Consider the following 20046-nt stretch of genomic DNA (forward strand, 5'->3'; position numbering starts at 1 on the left):
GCCCATCCTCATTCCCTCCCCTCTCCTTTTACAGGTGTCAGGACTGTATGGGGTCTGAAGACTTCCCTCTCACTCCCACTCCCTTTCTCCTTTCTCCCAGTACATCTCTCATACTTCTAATTCTGTCTTGGCATCTGCTTTCCCAAGGGACCCCAAATGACACACCCATGTAAGACGTTTCTCCTGGTTCAGCCAGGTCGTTCTCCAAACTAAAACCTATCCTTTACCAGAGCTCCCACCTGCCTTTGTCTAGCTCACACGTCCGAGTTCTCCTCCTTGGCCTCGGTTGGAGGAGAAAGTTCCCTCCGACAGTGTACCAACAAGGGAAGCCACAGTCACTCAGCGGTCACTACACACCTGCCCTTCGCCGGGAGGGCCTGTGCACTGGCTGTTCCTCCTACAAACCTCCGTGGAGCGCTTGCTATGTTTTCTCATTCCTCTCATGCTGTGTGCTTGCGTGTCTGTCTCCCCTGAAACCATGAGATCTTCGAAGATAGGGACTATGGCCTGATTCATCTCTACTTCCACAGTACCCAGCACATTTCCTAGCACATGGAATGCGCTTGATACTTTTTTGTTAATGAACTTTACAATTCAGACCTGGACCAAAGGCAGACGATACGGTTGTATAAAAAGGGCTTTGTAGTCAGGCGGAGATGGACAAATTACTTAGTTGTTTTGAGTCTCAGCATGTACATCAATTTAAAAAAATAGTAATAATAAAAGTAATTGCTACAGATGAGCCCTTCTTCCCCATTCCTGGCATTTCCTTCATGTCAGTGGAGCTCAAGGAGTATAATTCCTGGCTTCTTCTCTCCACTTTCACGCTTATACTCACTCTCACCCCAGGGGAGGTAAATTTGGGAAGAACAGACTAGGGGAACTCAGCTCACACCCTTTCTCCCTGGGGATCAGCCTGCCTGCAGCAAACATGTGTTCTCTGTTACTCTGAGCCTTGCTATGGGTCTAGGGCAAGATTTCTCAATCTTGACACTATTGACATTTTGGGCTGGGTAATTCTTTGTTGGTGAGGGAAGCGGAGTGCCCTGTGCATTGTAGAATGTTCAGTAGCACCCTTGGCCTCTCCGCCCTAGATATCACTAGCACCTCCCAGTTGCTATAGACAAAAATGTCTTCAGACATTGCCAAATATCCCTGGAAGGAGGAAGTGAGATGGAAATTGTCCCCAGGTGAGACCCACTGGTCTAGGGTAAAAGCCTTACCCCTAAGAAGCAAGTGATTCACTACCTTTTGTGACTAGGTAACTGAGTGTGTCTAATTCTGGGGTTGGGTAGTATAGTAGGTTGCATGGTGAACTCCCAAAAGATATGTCCACATCCTAACCCCTGGAACCTTTGAATGTGACCTTATTTGAAAAAGGGTCTTTGTGGATGTAATTAAGTTAAGAACCTTGAGATAAGAATATTCTGGATTATGCCAGTGGGCTCTAAACCCAGTGACAAGTGTCCTTGCAAGAGACAGAAGAGAAGACATGGACACACAGAGAAGGCTGCATGAAGACAGAGGGAGAGATTGGAGTGATGCAGTCACAAGCCAAGGGATGCCTGGAGGCACGTGAAGCTGGAAGAGGCAAGGAAGAATTCTCCCCCAGAGGCCGTGAAGGGAGCATGGCCTTCCTAACACCTCGATTGCAGACTGTCTTCCAGAACTGAGAGAGAATACATCTCTCTTATTGTAAGCCACCCTGTTTGTGATAATATATTAGTCCAGCCGTAGGAAATGAATATAGTTAGCAAGCCCACCTGGGCTCTCATATTTAGCCGAGCTAGCCATAATCAGTAATAAACACTATATTTTGATATTCTGGGTCAACTATTGACCCAATTGTCTTATTTCTCACCCGGCTCAGAACCCAGGCAGAGAAAAGAATTTTATTAGACCCCTTCAAAGACGCCCAAAATTAACTCTCAGGGTTGGGGTGAAAATGAAATAAGACAGCATAAGTGAAAGCACCCAGTACAACTTGTGGTGCTTAGTCAGTTTATATTAAATGTTGCTTCCTTTCCCTCCAGAATGGTGACAGGTAGAACGACCTTCAACATTTTCAGAGTAAGATCCATCTCTACTTTCCGATCTCCCAGCCAGACTGCAACCTCTCATTCAGAGGACAGCCAGACCGATCTCCACCTTCAATCCATTAAAGCCACAAGGAAGTGGTCAGGCGATTTCAGCAAGCCCTTTCCATGATTCACACACAGAAGCCAGACACATGCTTCCCCATTGCAGATGTGTGACTGCAAGTGGGTCCCCCCTGGTGTGGGGGACAGGGATGGATTGAAAGTGTCTTATCCAAATGCCCTCCAGCTCCAGACCCATTACCTGAAATCATTTTAGCCATAGGACTCCACAGCAGAGAACAGACAATTGAAGATTCTCTGCACTAATGCCAGCATGATATGCAAGACATCAAATGTCAATTTGTCTCAATCACAATTCTGTATGCACAAGAATAAAAAATCCTGAGACTTCAACCTAGGAGGGTGGGCCACCCCACTCCCGCCCCTTTGCTTTTAGGCCTCACTGTTATCTGTGTTGCCTTACTTACATGATCAGTAACTCCGACTCATATCGCATTAATTTATTCTTCTCCAGAACCAGCTTAAACCATTCCTGCAAAAGCTGTGCTTCATCCTGTGTGCCTGAATCTGCTTAAGAAATCAACGGCAAATGGGTTAGATTGGCATTTCTCTTCCCATGATCAAACTGCTTTGGAGCTACTTTAGGGGGCCATGTTTGTAGCAAAAAGGGCTCTGCAGGCGCAGCCCCCTGACGGTCTGTTGATGCCTCGAGATCATGGGCGTGACAAATAAAACCTACCTGTGCATGCTCTGGGGGAGGTCCTCCTGGACATTTAGGGCATGAATACTTCAGCTCCATGGGCCATATACCCTTGACAATGGCCTACCACTAATGATCCCTCTCCTGCCTATTTGTATGTCCTCCATAAAACTTCTATACAGGGCTTTCCTGGTGGTGCAGTGGTTGAGAATCTGCCTGCCAGTGCAGGGGACACGGGTTTGATCTCTGGTCCGGGAAGATCCCACATGCCGCGGAGCAGCTAAGCCCGTGAGCCACAACTACTGAGCCTGTGCTCTAGAGCCCACGAGCCACCACTACTGAGCCCACGTGCCACAACTACTGAAGGCCGTGCGCCTAGAGCCCGTGCTCCGCAACAAGAGAAGCCACCACAATGAGAAACCCGCTCACCGCAACGAAGAATAGCCCCCGCTCACCACAACTAGAGAAAGTCCGTGTGCAGCAACGAAGACCCAATGTAGCCAGAAACAATATATAAATAAAATAAAATAATAAAATAAATAAATTTATTAAAAAAAAGAAAACTTCTATACATTTGTGCATCACATCCTCCATCGAAGAAAACCCTAGTAACCCTGATGGTTACTATCTCCTTCTCTTCTTCTGAATCAAATGCCTACTGAGTGTCCAGGTGGGGTGTGGCTCCCTTTATGGGGCAGGGAAGCTCACACTTCATTTAGTCACAGAGGAGCAGTAATTGGCATTTTGATTTTTTGCACAAAGCCAAATGATGGGGGAGAAAAAGGTATTAGCTTTGAATCTCGTAGGGAAAAAGTTATATCCGTTCACTCTTATAACTTAGATTATGACCTTTCTTCCTTTATTAAATAGAAGAATAACCATGAGAAAACTGACCCTGCTTTTAGATATTCAGTGTTAGATGCTAAATGTTTAGATAATAAAATGCTAAAATCTGGGCATGTTTGAGAAGCAGCAACGTGGGGCGGCTTTCTAGTATTTCACCCTGAAATGGGAACACAGGCTGTGTTGCAAAGCTCATGGCCATTCTCGAAGGATTTATCCTGAAGGGTCCCATAGGTGGAGAGGAAAACAGGGCAGACAGAAGATGTGACCTTGGGCAAGTAGTTTAACCTCTCAGAACCTCTGCTTCTTCATGGGGTAAACTGAACAAGAAGACACACAAGTAATAGAATAATAATAATGAGCTGCTGTTTATAATTCAGGGTTACGTGCCAGTCGATGGGCTAAGTACCTTATATTCAACACCTTATTGAATCCTCACAACAAACTCACCAGTAGGTTCTCTTATTATCACCACTTGATGGCTGAAGAAACAGAGGTTTAAAAGATTAGAATAACTTGCCCAAGCTCACATTTAGTAAGTAGCAGAGCTAGGGCTTGAGTTCAAGGAAGCCTTATCCTAAGCCCATACTCTTCACTGCTTGTATACCCCTCCCCCATCCTCATCCCTCCCTCCCTCCCTTAGGCCTGTAAGGTAAATAACACCCCTAGCACATTGCCTTGCACACAGCAAAGTCATCCATAAAAATGAGTACCCTTTCTCCCTGTCTCCTTGAACACCCTTTTATTGATATGGAAACTGGGGTCCAGAGCAATTGATATGAAATGTCCCAAATTATATATTTAGATAATGTGCAAACTGATGCTACAATGCAGAACTTCTGATGAATTCATTCATCCATTCATTCACTCATTCAATAACACCTATTTATGGAATAGGTGTCAGGTATTGCCTTAGGTACTGGGGATACAGTGATAGATAATGCTACATATCACAAGAATTTTGGAGATAGTAAGGCATAGTGCCTGCTGAAAAGGGTTTTGTTAGATAATCTTTTGGATCAGATGGACCAAAAAGCTAAAATAAAGTAGAATATTAGAAAACTGTCACCACAACAAAGTATCAAAAAAGGACTGGGAATACAGAGAAGGGAGGCTTTTCCTGGTCAGGGTGTGAGGGTGGGCTTCCTGGGAGGAGGTGATGTCTGAACTGGGACGTTGAAGAATGGATAATACTTTGAGAGGAAATAATGAGGGTGGGAGAGGATATTCCAAGAAGAGGGAACAATATGAGCAAAGACTAGGGGATAGGATAGAAGATGGTGGAGACAGAGATCGGGAAGGGCTAAGGGGACACGGAGGGGAGGACGATGAGACCTTGGAGTGTATGAAAATCTACATATAATAGAGGCCCCTTAGCCATGCTAAGGCTCTTGTACTTAATGCTGTAGATACAAAGGGACACTGAAGGTGGTTGAGTAGGAGAATGATACCTGGAGTTTCATGCAGGAAGGATTAAAAGGGGGAGAGAAATAAATAAGATGTTACAGAGCACCAAGTTGAGCTTCCTGTGCTTTATAGCTTGTTCCCACTAGCTATCTATTTTACGAATGGTAGTGTATATATGTCCAACCTGATCTCCCAGTTCGTCCCACCCTCCCCTTCCCCCTCTGTGTCCACATGTCCATTCTCTACCATCTACGTCTCTAGTCCTGTCATGCAAATAGGTTCATCTGTACCATTTTTCTAAATTCCACATATATGCATTAATATACGATATTTGTTTTTCTCTTTCTGGCTTACTTAACTCTGTATGACAGACTCTAGGTCCATCCACATCTCTACAAATGACCCAATTTCATTCTTTTTTATGGCTGAGTAACATTCCATTGTATATATTTACCACATCTTCTTCATCCATTCATCTATTGTTGGACATTCAGGTTGTTTCCATGTCCCGGCTACTGTAAATAGTGCTGCAATGAACACTGGGGCACGTGTATCCTTTTGAATTATGGTTTTCTCAGGGTATATGCCCAGTAGTGGGATTGTTGGGTCATATGGTAGTTCTATTTTTAGTTTTTTAAGGAACCTCCATACTGTTCTCCACGGTGGCTGTATCAATCTACACTCCCACCAACAGTGCAAAAAGGTTCCCTTCTCTCCATACCCTCTCCAGCATTTATTGTGTGTAGATTTTTTGATGATGGCCATTCTGACTGGTGTGAGGTGATACCTCATTGTAGTTTTGATTTGCATTTCTCTAATAATTAGTGATGTTGAGCATCTTTTCATGTGCCTCTTGGCCATCTGTATGTCTTCTTTGGTGAAATGTCTATTTAGGTCTTCTGCCCATTTTTAAATTGGGTTGTTTGTTTTTTTAATGTTGAACTCCATGAGCCATTTGTATATTTTGGAGATTAGTCCTTTGTCCGTTGCTTCATTTGCAAATATTTTCTCCCATTCTGAAGGTTGTCTTTTCATCTTGTTTATGGTTTCCTTTGCTGTGCAAAAGCTTTTAGGTTTCATTAGGTCCCATTTGTTCATTTTTGTTTTTATTTTCATTTTTCTACGAGGTGGGTCAAAAAAGATCTTGCTGTGGTTTATGTCAAAGAGTGTTTTTCCTATGTTTTCCTCTAAGAGTTTTATAGTGTCCGGTCTTACATTTAGGTCTTTAATCCATTTTGAGTCTATTTTTGTGTATGGTGTTAGGAAGTGTTCTAATTTCATTCTTTTACATGTAGCCATCCAGTTTTCCCAGCACCACTTATTAAAGAGGCTGCCTTTTCTCCATTGTAAGTTCTTGCCTCCTTATAGATAGCTAGCAGGAATAAGCTATAAAGCACAGGAAGCTCAGCTTGGTGCTCTGTGATGATCTAGATGGGTGGGATGGGGGTGGGGGGTGGGAGGGAGGTCCAAGAGGGAGGGGATATATGTATACATATAGCTGATTCACTTCATTGTACAGCAGAAACTAACACAACATTGTAAAGCAATTATACTCCAATAAAAAAAAGAAATAAATAAGATGTTATTCTTTCTTAGGTTTCTTGAATGAATGAATGGATGGATGAATGGACTAACTTATAAACCTGTTGAGTACCAACATCTTCTGAGCATTGTTTGTGGTGCTGAGGGACAGGGATGAATAAGTACTGGTTCCAGCTGTTCAGGAAACTGGGAGCTTGCAGTCCAGTAGGAAAACCAACACTGCACAGGCAAATAGGATACAATGTGCCCCCTGCCATGCAACACAGGAGGGAAGCAATTCATCTTGTGTGGAGGAAGTGGGGAAACCTCAGAGAGGAGGCAGTAGGTGAGCTCAGCTTAAGTGGATGAGTGAGAGGCAGGAGGAGGTGAAGAACAAGGCATTCCAGGGCATAGTTGCTGAATGAAAGAATGAAGTATATAGACTGGAGATCATATATAACATAGAAATTAAGAGCGTATACTTTAAACTCAGGCTTGGGATCAAACTTCCATTCTTTGACTCATCACTGTGTGGGTTTAAGCTCTTAATAGCCTCCCTGAGCCTCAGTCTCCTCATTTGTTATAAAGATGCAGTGGGATCATGCACACAAAGACCTTAGCCCAGCCCTGCCACTTAGTATAAGCTCAATAAATGGTAACGGTCATTATTCAAATCATATACATGATGGGAGAACACTTAGGGGTCATCTCTCCCAGCCATGGAGGCACATAGGAATTCCCTCTACCTCCCTCCCACCCCAGATTCTACTATAATTCTCCAAGGATGGTAGAATTCCCTGCTGTCCAAGAAGCCCACTGCAGGGCTGTGTACTCTTAAGTATTGAAAACTTCCTTCTATTGCTCTTTGATGGGTTGGCTGCAAGCCAATGAGTCCAGTTGTGTCCTCTCAAGGAAAATAGAGAACGGTAACTCTATATTTTCATGAAAGACATTCAGATATTTGAAGGCAGGTCTCATGATACACTGAAGTGTTCTTATTTCAGAGTCAGTACCTCCAGGTCATTTATCATTTTGTCATAAAAGAGCTATTCACCTCTGTTTGCCCTCTAATTTCCCAGGACACATCTTAAGGAGAGTCCGGAATCAAACAACCCAGAGCGGAGAGACACCCTTTCACCTTCACCCTGTGCCCTGGGATTGCAGAAGTCCTTTTAGCAGCAGTGTCTTCACCTGGCTCTTCCTAACTTGCAATCGAATCTGGTCTTTCCACACCAGGGGTGGTGAAGTCTGATGACTTTATGTTCTACTTGTGCAACTGATCTTTTTCTAGACCTAATTCAAGACTTTATTTGTGTCTTGTTAATTATCATCTTGTTTGTTTTGTTCCATCAAGGGGAAATCTTTGGGCTATTTTCTCCATCTGACACATTTCTCCTAGATTTGGGATTTCTGTGGAATCGATAAAAAAGGGCATCCTGTACCTTTACGCTATATTGAAAAATAAAACATCAGATAGGACTAGACCAAGAACAGAGCCATCTAGCCCATTAGAGACCTTTGGGTGAGACTATTCTATAAACTTTAAATGCATGGCACCCAACCGGTACCAACCAGTCCACATTTCTGTATCTTGTCCACTAGGCTCTCATAAGAAACTTTAATAACAAAATAATTTCCTGAAACCAAGCTTCACAAAGCCTGCTTTGTCCATTGGCATGACAAACCTCACAACACCACCCAGAAAAGGAAATGACATTTGTTTTCCAAAGCTTCTAAGTAAACACCAGTGATTCCTTAGTAATCTCTAAATTTCTTTCTCAATATTCACAATTTCTTTAACCATCCTTTCTAGAATTTTGACAAGGATCAGAACTCATGTTTCTTTCTCATGTGAAAAGTAGAAAATGTACTCATCTCTAGTTTTTTGGTCCTGGAATTCTTCCTGAGTCTTCAAAGACTGAGGTATATATCTGCAACTTATTTCAACACCAGGGGGTTAACTCAGTCAATCAACAAATTCTGATTTCGTAATGCCACATCAAAGACACCACTCTCTGTATGTACGTATCATCTTTCACCCGGGCTTAGAAACCTGAATTCATTGCTCTCCCATTTTTCTCACCTATTCAGATTCAATTTCCTCATCTAGATATTTGCTTAACATTTCTAGATTGAGGACCATTTTCCTTGGTTAAGAAAACAAAAGCGGAGAGTAGAAAACCCTGCCTCTCCCCAGTCATGTAACATTATACCATCTGCTTCAGTGCTGGGTCTATCCTTGCCCTGTTTTTAATCCAAAAGAAACAGCACTGTTTTGCTGTCTTTAGAGTATTTTTTGTTGTTGCCTTTCAGATTCAGCCTCTTTGCTACATTATACCTACAGGTTCAAGCCAGACTTTTCTCCTGCCTTCCATGTCCCTTCTTCAATCTTTCTTGTGTGTCCTTCTAAAATCTGGTCCCTCAGAGAGTTCCCTGTGCAGCCTCATTGATTTGTACTGATGCTGTACTCAACAAACACAGGTTGAACTGAATCAGTCAATTTAATTTACTTTTTTGAGTGGAATAATTTTCAACTTTATAGCCTACAGTTTATTTTTTAGACTCTTCCTTTCCTCAGTAGTCAAAATCACTTTTGGGGATCTTTGAACATGGAATCAAGTGCAGATTTCTACGGAATCTGCTTTCCCAAAGCATTGGGTGCAGGCAGATTGTGCCTAGCCCAGGCTTGCCTTGCTCTCAACCTCAGCAATGTACTGAGATTTCCATCACCTCACTGCTACCCACCAGAGAGCTTCCTTGCAGGTCCTAATGAAGTCTCAAGCAGCATTGCCCCTCACCGTAGATGCAGTAGAGTGTAGTGGCAGAGGGCATGGGCTTTGAGATCGATCAGACCTTCTCTCCCACTTACAACTGTGTGACCTTGATCAAGTAACCTCACATCTCTCTGCCTCAGTCTCCTCTCTTGAAAAATGGGAGTGATCATAGTCTCTGCCTCCGAAATCAGTTATGAAGATTAAATGAGATGATGCATGCAAAATGCTGAGCATGGTGCCTGGTACATAGTAAACATTCAGTAAACTGTACCATTGTCATTACCACGCTGTTGTTTCTTCCAGTGTCTAGTTCTATAGTTCCATGTGGAGTATTTGCTGTATATCTTTAAACCTCAACTAGAGTGTAATCCCTGACTTGATTACATATGGCTTAACTTTATCTGGTAACTTCACTTGAGATTAATAAAAGCTCTTAAATAATTATATATATTTTTTGTCTCCATGTAAACGGAAGGGTCATATGGCTGGCTGGATCGTCAGCACTTGCTTGGGAAGAAGACTAGAGACTCTGTGCCTATACAGACTGTGTACTCAACCATGTCTCCAGCTGGTCCCATGGCTGCTGGTGAACTGCAAGCCCTTCCAGGGCAGGGATGTGACTGCTACATCTGGGAACCAGGATGCAGCTAGAATGGCACGGCCGGAAGGCGAGCAGCCTCTGGCTGTGAATAGAATAGCCCAGTTACCTAACCCTCACTGCCACCCCTGCTTGTGACCACAGTCGACTGGTTCTTCCTTTGCTCCTGGGCCCTCACATCATGCTCTTTCCTAGACAAAATGCAAGGATTCCACTTGCTTAAGTGAAATAAAGTAGTCAAAACTCAACACAAAACAACTTGTTATTAATGGAGTCATATAAATCAACCCACTTGCCCCTAAGTGAGCTCTCAAAAAAGCAAAGCAAACTTTGTCACTCCCTACTGAAATTCTTCTATAACCCCCCATAATCAAGTTCAAATCACCTAGCCTGACAGCACTTAGTCCCTGCTTACATTAGAGGGACTGGCACTTAATGGTCCATAACTTTTTTCTCAATGGAGAATAACAGACTAAATGAACAATCTGTTCTTTAAAGTCGTGGCTTTTTAACCATTTCCTTTTGTCGGTAACGCTGAATGCTTCTCTGTGTATTGGTGTGTGGTTTTTCCATGTTGGGTCTTGTTTTGCTCTCTGGTTCAGAACTATCTAATTCTTTAGACATGATTTCCTGCCCCCTTAGAATCTGTGAGAAGTCCTAATTTGGCTTTTGCTGCAATTCTCTCAACGCCCTCAACACCCTCAGTGATGTTCTGGAGCATGAGCCGGCAGTAGAGTGATTACAGCCAGAATCCTCAGTAGCCGTGTGCAAGCATCTCCCTCAGATTGGCTGGGTTTCAGCCCCTGCCTCTTGTTCTCTGGTCTCTGGTCGGCTCTTAGCTCCTGTGCTCATCCACAGGCCTATTTCATTTAAGTCTGTAGCCAGGCCTTCTGTACCCAGTGCTCTGGGTACATTGACTTCCCGCAGGCTCCTTACACGTGATGGTGATAATCTAGAAAGCTGCACTGGGGGTCTGGCCTGATTCAGTCTTGGCAAAGCCAGGATGCTGGAAGGTAGCTCATGACCCCATTCTGGGAGTCAGAGGCTGCAGCTGAAAAACAAAAATTCTAGTCCTTCCTTTATTAAACGGCTTTTTGTTTTGTTTTGCTTTTAGCTACACATCTATTCATCATAAAGTTTTTCTTGCTTTTGAATTTTATTGAAATGATATCATACTATATGTGGTCTCTGCAACTTGCTCGTTTTAAATTCTTTCTATATGTTTCTAAAATGCCTCTATGCTGCTCATTCATTTTCACTGCTGTATACGTAATATTCAGTTGTATGTGCCACAGTTAACTGTTCTACCATTTATCCATTTTCCTGTTAATGGATCTCTAGGTTGTTCTTAGCGGTTTGCTACTATGAATGATGCTGCTATGAACATTCTTGTATGTCTTCTGATCCATGTGGGCAAGAGTTTCTCTGGAATATATACTTAGGAATGAAATTCTTGAGTAGTAGGGTATGCGAATGTTCAGCTTTACAGCATAAAGCCAAATTGTTTTCCAAAGAGTTGTGGCTGTTTACACTCCCACTAACGTTGAATAAGAGCTCCCTTTGTTCCTCACCCTTGGCAAATACTTAGTATTAGATTTTATAAGTTTTGGTAATTTAATAGTTTAAAATAGTTTCTCACTGTAGTCTTAATTTGCATTTTCCTAATCACTAATGAGTATTCTTCTGTGAAATGTATATTTATGCCATTTGTCTATTTTTATATGGAGTTATTTGCCTGTCTCTTACTGATCTTTAAGAGTTCTTTACATATTCTGGAATACTGAAAACTTGTTATATTTGTTACAAATATATTTTCCAAATTAGTGGCTTTTCTTTTTTGGTTATATTTGTTGCAAATGTATTTTCCAAATTAGTGGCTTATCTTTTCCTTTCCTTTATGGTGTCTATAGACTACCAAATTGAGGTCAAAAAGATTCTTAACTTTTCAAGTGTCATTTTCATATTAAAGTCTTTAATTTTTATGACATTGATTACATTTGTTGCAAATATATTTTCCAAATTATATGGTTAAAGATAAGGTTCAATTTCATTTTTTTCCTATATGGAAAACCAGTTGTCCCAGAATCACTTACTTCCTGTGAACTGCAGTGATACTGCTGGCTTATATCAAGTTTTCATATATGTAAGATTATGTTTGGGTTTTTGTTTGTTTGTTTGTTTTTTAACGTTTTGGTCACACCATGCAGCATGCTGGACCTTAGTTCCCTGACCAGGGATCGAACCCATGCCCCCTGCAGTGGAAGTGTGGAGTCCCAACCACTGGACCACAAGGGGAGTCTCATGTTTGGGTGTTTTGGTGGCTTTCAGTAAAGTATTAAAGTTGGCTCCATAAAGGTTGTGCACATTTTTTTTGTTAGATTTATTCCTAGGCACCTCATGTCTTTATGCTAATGTAAGCAATATCTTCTTTGTTATCTCATTTTTTAGAAACCAATGCTGAGATATGGAAATGCAATTGATTTTTCTACTTTGATCTTATTTCCAATTATATGATATAGGCTCTTATTATTTTTAAAAATTATCTGTACATTCCTTTGGGTTTGCATGTGGTTAATTCTATCATCTGGAAATGACAAAAGTTTGTTTCTTCCTTTCCAAACCTTGTGCCATTTTATCCTTGTCTTACTGTACTGGGTAGGGTCTCCTGTGCAATATTGAATAGAAGAGGTGATGGCAGGCATCCTCTTTTTTCACAGATTTTAAAAGAAATGCTTCTAATATTTTACCATTAAACAATGGTGTTTGCTACAGGGTTTTGGAAGATATCCTTCAAATTAAGAAAGTTCTGACCCAGCAATTTTACTTCTGGGTGTTTATCCTAAGAACACAAAAACACCAATTTGAAAAGATATATACAGCCTTATGTTCATTGCCACATTATTTACAATAGACAAGATATGGAAACAACCTAAGTGTCCACTAATAGATGAACGCATAAAGAAAATGTGGTATATATACACAATGGAATATTACTTGAATATGAAATCCTGCTGTTTGTGACAACATGGATAGACCTTGAAGGTATTATGCTAAGTGAAATAAGTCACACAGAGAAGGATAAATACCATATGATTTCACTCATATGTGGAATTAAAAAAAAAAAAAAGAACAAACAAAATAAAACAAAAACAAGGTCATAGATACAGAGATCAGAGTAGCATTTCCTGAGAGGAAGGCGTTAGGGGGTGGGTGAAATGGGTGAAGGGGATCAACTGTATGGTGATGGCTGGTAACTAGACTTGTGGTGGTAACAACTCTATAGTGTATATAGATGTCAAATTATAATGCTGTACACCAAAACTTATATAATAAAAAAAAATTAAGCTTCAAGAAGGCAAAATAAAAAGTTCTTTTTTTGCTAAGAGTTTTTATCCTAAATGAGTGTTGAATTTTGTCAAATGATATTTTCTTCTTCTATTGAAAAGCCCATATGGTTTTCCCTTTTAGTTTGTTAATATGATGATTGTTAAGTCACCCTTAGATTGCCAAATTTTAAAATTAATTGGATTAAATGTTCATTATATTCTTTTATCTTTTTGAATCTTTGTTTATCTGTGGTTGTGTCTGCCCTTTTCATTCCTAATTTATTTCTTCTCTCTTACCTTAAAAAACCAATTTAAGAGGATTGCCTTTAGTCTTTTATTAACTTTTCCAGTGAACCAACATTTGGCTTGCTTGATCCTCTCTGTTTTATCTTTATTCTCTATTTTATTTATAACTGCTCATATATTTATTATCTTTCTTTAGGTTTATTTTGTTTTTCATTTTCTAAATGAAGTTAGACACTTAGCTCATTAATTTTAAGCCTTTCTTCTTTTCTAATAACAGTATTTAAGGCGATACCTCTAAGCACCATTTTCACTGCATCTCATGAGTTTTGATCTATGGTTTTCTTTTTCATATTTAGTACATTTTAAATTTCCAAGTATTTTTAAAAATATCAATTTGATTTTTTTTTTGATCCATGAGAAATGTATATTTTTACTTTCCAAATGCATAGTTTTAAAAAATACATATTGGGTACTGATTTCTAAGTTAATTACATTGTAGTATAGAATGTGGCCTGTATAATACGGCTTCTCTGGGATTTACTTTATGAACTAATATGGTCAATTTTTGTAAATCATCATGTAAACTTGAAAAAAATATACATTCTCTAATTTGGGGGTGCATGTCCATTAAATTAAACTTATTAAGTGCAATGTTCAAATTTATAGTAATGTTTTGTTTGACTCTCATTGAGAGATGTACTAAAACCTCCTGCCATGATAGTAGAAATTTCTCCCTGAAGTTTTATCATTTTTTTGTTTTATATATTTTGAGCCTGTTACAGTTAGTACATACAACATTTAAAACTGTCATATCATCTTGGTGAGTTGATCATTTTAAAATTATGTAGTGACCCTGTTTATTGCTAATCATGGTTTTGGTATTAAAGCAAGTATTAAAGGTATCTGCTTTTAATATAATTACCCTAGCTTTATTTTACTAGTATATACTTGCCAATTTTTTTTTTACTTTAAACCTTTTATTTATTTATGTTTTATATGTGCCTGCTAAATAGCATATAATTGGGTATTGTTGTTTGTTAACTTTCACTACTATTATTGAGATATTTCGATTTGTTTCTACCATCTTTCTTTGTGCTTTTTATCTTTTTAAAAATGCTTTTAAATTTCTATTTAGAATTCAGTGGGGGGTATGTTTGGTTGATTATTTTTTCTTATTTTTTCTCCCTTTGTTTTCCCTAGCTGATTTGAAGTTATATATTTTTTTCTATTCTTTTCATAATTACACTTAAATTTTAAATAGGTAATTTTTAATACCCTAACAAAGTCTAAACTTAATCAGTATTTTAGAGTCCTTTTAGACAACATAAGGACCCTAGAACACTTCATTTCTAATCATTCAACTCCCGACGTATGTCCATTTTAGTCTGGTATTTTAGTTCTATCTTTGAAAAAAATCCATATTATTTTATACTGACAATGTTTATTTGTTTTACTTACATGTTTATAATATTTTGCAGTCACCATTTCTTCTTGACTATTTCAGATTGTCCTCCTAGGTTTATCTATTTTTTTTCCCTTCAAGCATATTTGCTAGAATTTTGTTTGTAGATAGTTAAATCTTTTTTTTAAACTGAATGTTTCTTTATTGTGCACCTGCTCTTGAAATATAGTTTTTCTGGGTATACTGTTCTAGCTTGAAGGGGTTTTTTTTTTTCAGCCTTTTGAAATTATTATTCCACTGTCTTCTAACATCCATTATTGCTGCTAAGAGGGCTGTTAGTAAAAATTTAGTTCCTTTCTTAAGTGAATTATTTTTTCTCTTTATCCATTTTAATATCTGTCTTTGGTATCCTACATTTTCACATCATTGTGCCTAGGTAAGTGTGGATTATTTTAAATTTATCCTGATTTCTTTATCTCGGGCTCCATGTATCTGTAGATTTATGCCTTTCATCCACTTTGGAAAAAATAAAGCTAGCCCTTATAAACCATGCATTTGGTGCCAGACTCCGTTCTAAATGTAATTTGCTAATAAATCTAATTTTCTCAGTACCTCAGCCATTATCTCAACCATTATCTCTTCAAATAATACTCAAACTTAATTTTCTCTATTCTCTCCTTCTGAGACTTCAATTAAACATATACCAGACCTTCTCATTCTATCCTCTACGTCTATAAGCTACTCTTTCCTTCTTTCCATCTCCTTCTATTCATGTGCTGCTTTCTGGTTGATTTCTTGAGATACATTGTCCAATTCACTAATTCTCTCTTCTGTTGTGTCTAAGCTACTGTTTAGTGTATTCGCTGAAGTTATAGCTTTAATGAATATAGTTTTCAGTTCTAAACTCTCTATTTATTTGATTTTTTTTTAAATCTCCTCTCATTAGTTTTTATTTGAAAAAATTTAAACCTAAAGGATTAAGCATTATATTTAGTTGTTTCTTTAGTCTCTTTTCATCTAGAACAGTTCCCTAAATTCCTCCTTCCCCTTTTTTTAAATGACACTGACTTTTCTCACTTATTTTGCAGATTGTCTCTCAATTTGAATTTGCCTGATTGTATTTTTATGGTTAAATTCAAGGTAAGCGTTTCTGGCTGAGGCGCTGCATAAGTGAACATGTATCTTTCTTAGTACATCACAGCAGGAAGCTCATGATGTTAGTTTGATTATGGTTATGATTAGTTAAGGTTAAGGTGGTGTTTCCTGTTCACTTTTATTTTTCTGCTTGCTAATTTTTGTATGTAATCTTCTATTTCTTTAAATGTTTCCCACAGATACATAGTATATTCTGTATTTGATAATTATAGTTGAAGTTCTTGGCCATTTAAATTTGTTGATTTTGCTTGAACCTCATTCTTAGTGGCTCACTTCCTTGTGTTTTGGGTGATTTTTTAAATTATTATTATAAGCTCATGGTTTACTGAACTTTGTCTGAATCCTGAGAGCCTAAACTGAGGCATGGTTTCTTCCATATAGGATCTATAATTGGTTTTGGAGTGCTAGAGACCTGGCTTAATATGGGAATCTCAAGGTTAGCTCCCCTACTTTTTGTTAGACCCAAGACAACCCTGGATTTCTGTTTTTGTGTTTGCTTCCTTCCTGGAACATGTAGGCTTCAGCATACCTTCTTTTCTCTCTCTTTTTTGGCCCTGAGAGATTTCTCTCACTTACTTAAGAGCCTAGCAATGATTTCAAAAGTATCTTGTTGCAGTGAATGGGCTTTTATAGTATTTAGTCCACCATTCCACTGCTCCACACTTCTTAGGAACCACATTCTGTATCCTTGGATGAGGTGGCCAGTTTCGTATTTAGTTTAAAATATTTTTTTCAGATAAAATTATCACGACAGTGTTTTTTAAAACCGAGGGTTGCAAAATTAATTTTATGGGTCACAACAAGCACTAAAAATGAGACAGAATAGAAAGTAGTAGTCTTTTATATGTAGCAAAATTCAATATTATCTCTTGAAACATTTTATTCAGTTATATATTTATATGTACTAACTTGTGATATAAAACATATTTCTTGCTGCTGTCATGGGAATTTTTTTGTGTAAAGCAATTGTCTAGGGCACACAGCTTTGAAGCCTCAATGACCCTAGAATCCATGCAATGGAGAGAGGACCCAAGGCTTCTTCAGGAAGAGAATCTTAGTCTCGCCCTCACTGGGCCCATCTCTGTTATAAGGCCACTGCTCGACCAGGTGGCTACTGAGGCTAAAAACAGAGGTAAATACATAATAAATGGATTACTGACATTTGTTGAGTGAGGCAATCTGTCATAAACCAGCATCCCTGCATGTCTTTGCTGAGTGTGCCAAAGAGCAAGGCCTAACCATCCTGTGTCCCTGAGCCACTCTTGCAGCCAGCCAAGTAGACTACTTGCTTCCTGGGAAAGGGCGTTGGCTTACTTACTGCTTGCCATAAAAGCTGCTGAGTTCCTCTACTGTGGCACAATCCACTGTGTGCACAGCTGCCATCAGGGCCTATCAGGCTACACCCTGGCACTTAGATACAGGGCAACTTGTACCACACTGCTGCTCCTGCTGTTTGCTGTGTTGTGAGTAAAAGCTCCCTTGCTCTGATGCACTGAATATCACTGTTTACTTTCAGCACATAGAGTGTAGCAAATCCATCCAAATTCCTTGGTTGCTTAGCTACCAACTTCAGAGTCTTTGTCTATGAATGGCATCAGGATTCAAACTCAGGAGTGTCGGATTCTAATATCTGTGTTATTTTCAGGGCACCTCGTTGCTTTATCATCCAGGAAATTATTGTTTCTTCTGTTCCTCAGCAGCAGTCAAGATAAAAACCACAGAGTGTAAGCCAAACTACTTCCCTCTTCCTGCCTAGGGTTCATTGCAATTTCTCTTGTCATAATGTGTGCTCCTGCTGCCACCTGCTGGCAGCCTCAGACATCCTGCTATTTCTTTGTAAACCCCTTATCTGTGTGAAGGAAAAGCCATCAGGCTCTAAAACAAAAAAGCAAGAAGCTCAACGCAGGGATGCAGGCAATCAACTCGTAAGCCATCCTCAAAGTTGGTAAAGCTATAAGGGAGGAATATTCCGTTACATTCCCCTGGGGACTAATCTTTTCTCCCTCAAAGCTGATCTCAGTTTTCACCAGATTTTACCTGTCCCCAGGTATTGAAAGAAAGCACAGATTCTGTTATCTACTAAATTTGAATGGTGGTCTCTTGCTAAACTGTGGTGTTCCATCGCACATAACACTGACCACTACACTGACAACCAACAAAACCAGAAGGTAACCAAGAAGAGTCTAAGTGGCTGCAAAGCTCGACTTGACCTCTTCATAGACGGTAAGGCTCAGAGCAATCAGGCCGCTGTATATCATGGTCCTTTACTCTGGGCAGCTAGGACCATCAGGAGAATCCATTTCCTTTGTCAAGGACGTCCATCTCTCACACTTACACACACACACACACACACACACACACACACACACGCACACACACACACACACACACACACACACACACCCTACAGAACATAATGACTTGTCATCTGGGGTGGATTGTTGGACTTTTGTTTTTCTTTGTTTCCCTTGCCTTGACAAAACGGGGAAAAACCCTTCCTGGGGGTGGGAGAGCTTGTTTCTGACTGTTGGAAAAAGAGAAAGCAGGAATTGTTGTCACGACAATTGGGAGCTCATCAAAGCCTCATTTTGCTCATCAGCCATCACTGCCCTCTGTCCTGCACCCCCGCGTGTTCCTCTAATTCAATGCTCGCCTAATGAATAACTCCTAGGAACAAAAGACCCTTTCAGGCTGGCGCACATCATTATCAGAGGAGACTTGCATAACTGTCGCAGACGACTCATGTTTTCAGGCCTGTCTCTAAATCTGGTTATTCACAACCTTTATAGTTCAATATTATTGCCTAACTGTGATCATTTTCTAATTATCCTAATAATACTTATTAAATAATTCCCATTAAATCACTTGAACCAGAGCAGCCCAGGCCAGCTCAAATACAACTTAACCTAATAAACATCGGTCATTCATTAAGCACCAGGGCAAGCTCTTAAAGAGGCTGAGTAGAATATTAAACTGCAAAGGAATACTATTATTGCACAAATGTTATTACAAGTTCGAGTGTATTAATTTCAATGCCTGGTTTGCAAATCTTCTGTTTGGTTTCCTTTGGGGCCGCTCTCTGTGACTTGACTCTTTCAGTCTCCTGCCCCTTGTTAATCTGCATCTGTCACCCACATAAGGACAATTAAGGAGAAAAAGGCCCATAAACTTAACAGGGGAATTAAATTACCAAGGATATAGAGGGAATGAACAGAATCCATCTTCTGGCCAGGCAAATACACCTTTGAAAACACCATAAGCTGGCCGAGTTTCTTTAGCTGATAACTGCAAATAGCCTTTTTTTATATTGAGGGTGAGGGAGATTTTCAGAAGCTTTAAAAATTTGGTTTCCAGACTTTAAATTTCAAGCAATAAAGATCAGAGAGTCAATTCTTTAAAAAGTGTGAATGGATATTTAACATTTTGTAAAATAATATCAGTAGCCATTTATTAAATGCCTACAATGTGGTAGGCACTCTTGGGAGACTCTTGGTCCACCAATACACTTAATTCTCAAAATGACCTGGTAATGTGAGGATTATTAGCTCCATTTTTCACATAAGGAATCTGAGAGCAGAGAGGTTAAGTGATTCTCCCAAAACCACACAGCCTAAATGCAGTGGAACAGAATTTGAACACAGGGCTCCTTGACGCTTACAATTTTACTTACCCCACCACGCCATACTGCCTCCCCAGCAAAATGAAACATGTCCTAGCTTTGTTGGTTTATCCTTTTCACTTCTAAGGCTCTCACTGAAGTCAGCGGATTCCTAAAGACAAGTGCCAAGCCTTCTTGATCGGGAATATGACCAAACATTTCATTGTATCGAAAGCCCTGACAATGGCTGTAGAGGTAGGCAGGGACTCCAAGCAGTGAGAAACAGTTACCATTTTTGTCAAGAACCCTACTTCTGATGGGTGGATTTGGGTTCTCTTTGCAAGGAAATGCACAGAGTATTGTAAGAAAAGGAGCAA

The 20046-nt window shown here is 39.7% G+C and overlaps 1 protein-coding gene across 8 annotated transcripts in view; it reads right to left on the reverse strand.

Moving 5' to 3' along the window:
• The window catches only part of MICAL2 (microtubule associated monooxygenase, calponin and LIM domain containing 2), a 222047-nt gene that overhangs the window by 9082 nt on the left and 192919 nt on the right, over nucleotides 1-20046 (reverse strand). For 5 of the 8 annotated variants that reach the window (XM_082341347.1, XM_082341344.1, XM_082341343.1 and 2 more), the window contains one exon: nucleotides 2567-2669. In XM_082341347.1, the coding sequence (XP_082197473.1) occupies nucleotides 2567-2669 (103 nt within the window). The remainder of the gene's footprint in view (nucleotides 1-2566; nucleotides 2670-20046) is intronic. The other 3 variants (XM_082341338.1, XM_082341341.1, XM_082341342.1) reach the window with 1 other exon arrangement.

This window comes from Balaenoptera borealis, assembly GCF_965194805.1.
Source record: "Balaenoptera borealis genome assembly, chromosome: 11".
Taxonomy (NCBI): domain Eukaryota; kingdom Metazoa; phylum Chordata; class Mammalia; order Artiodactyla; family Balaenopteridae; genus Balaenoptera; species Balaenoptera borealis.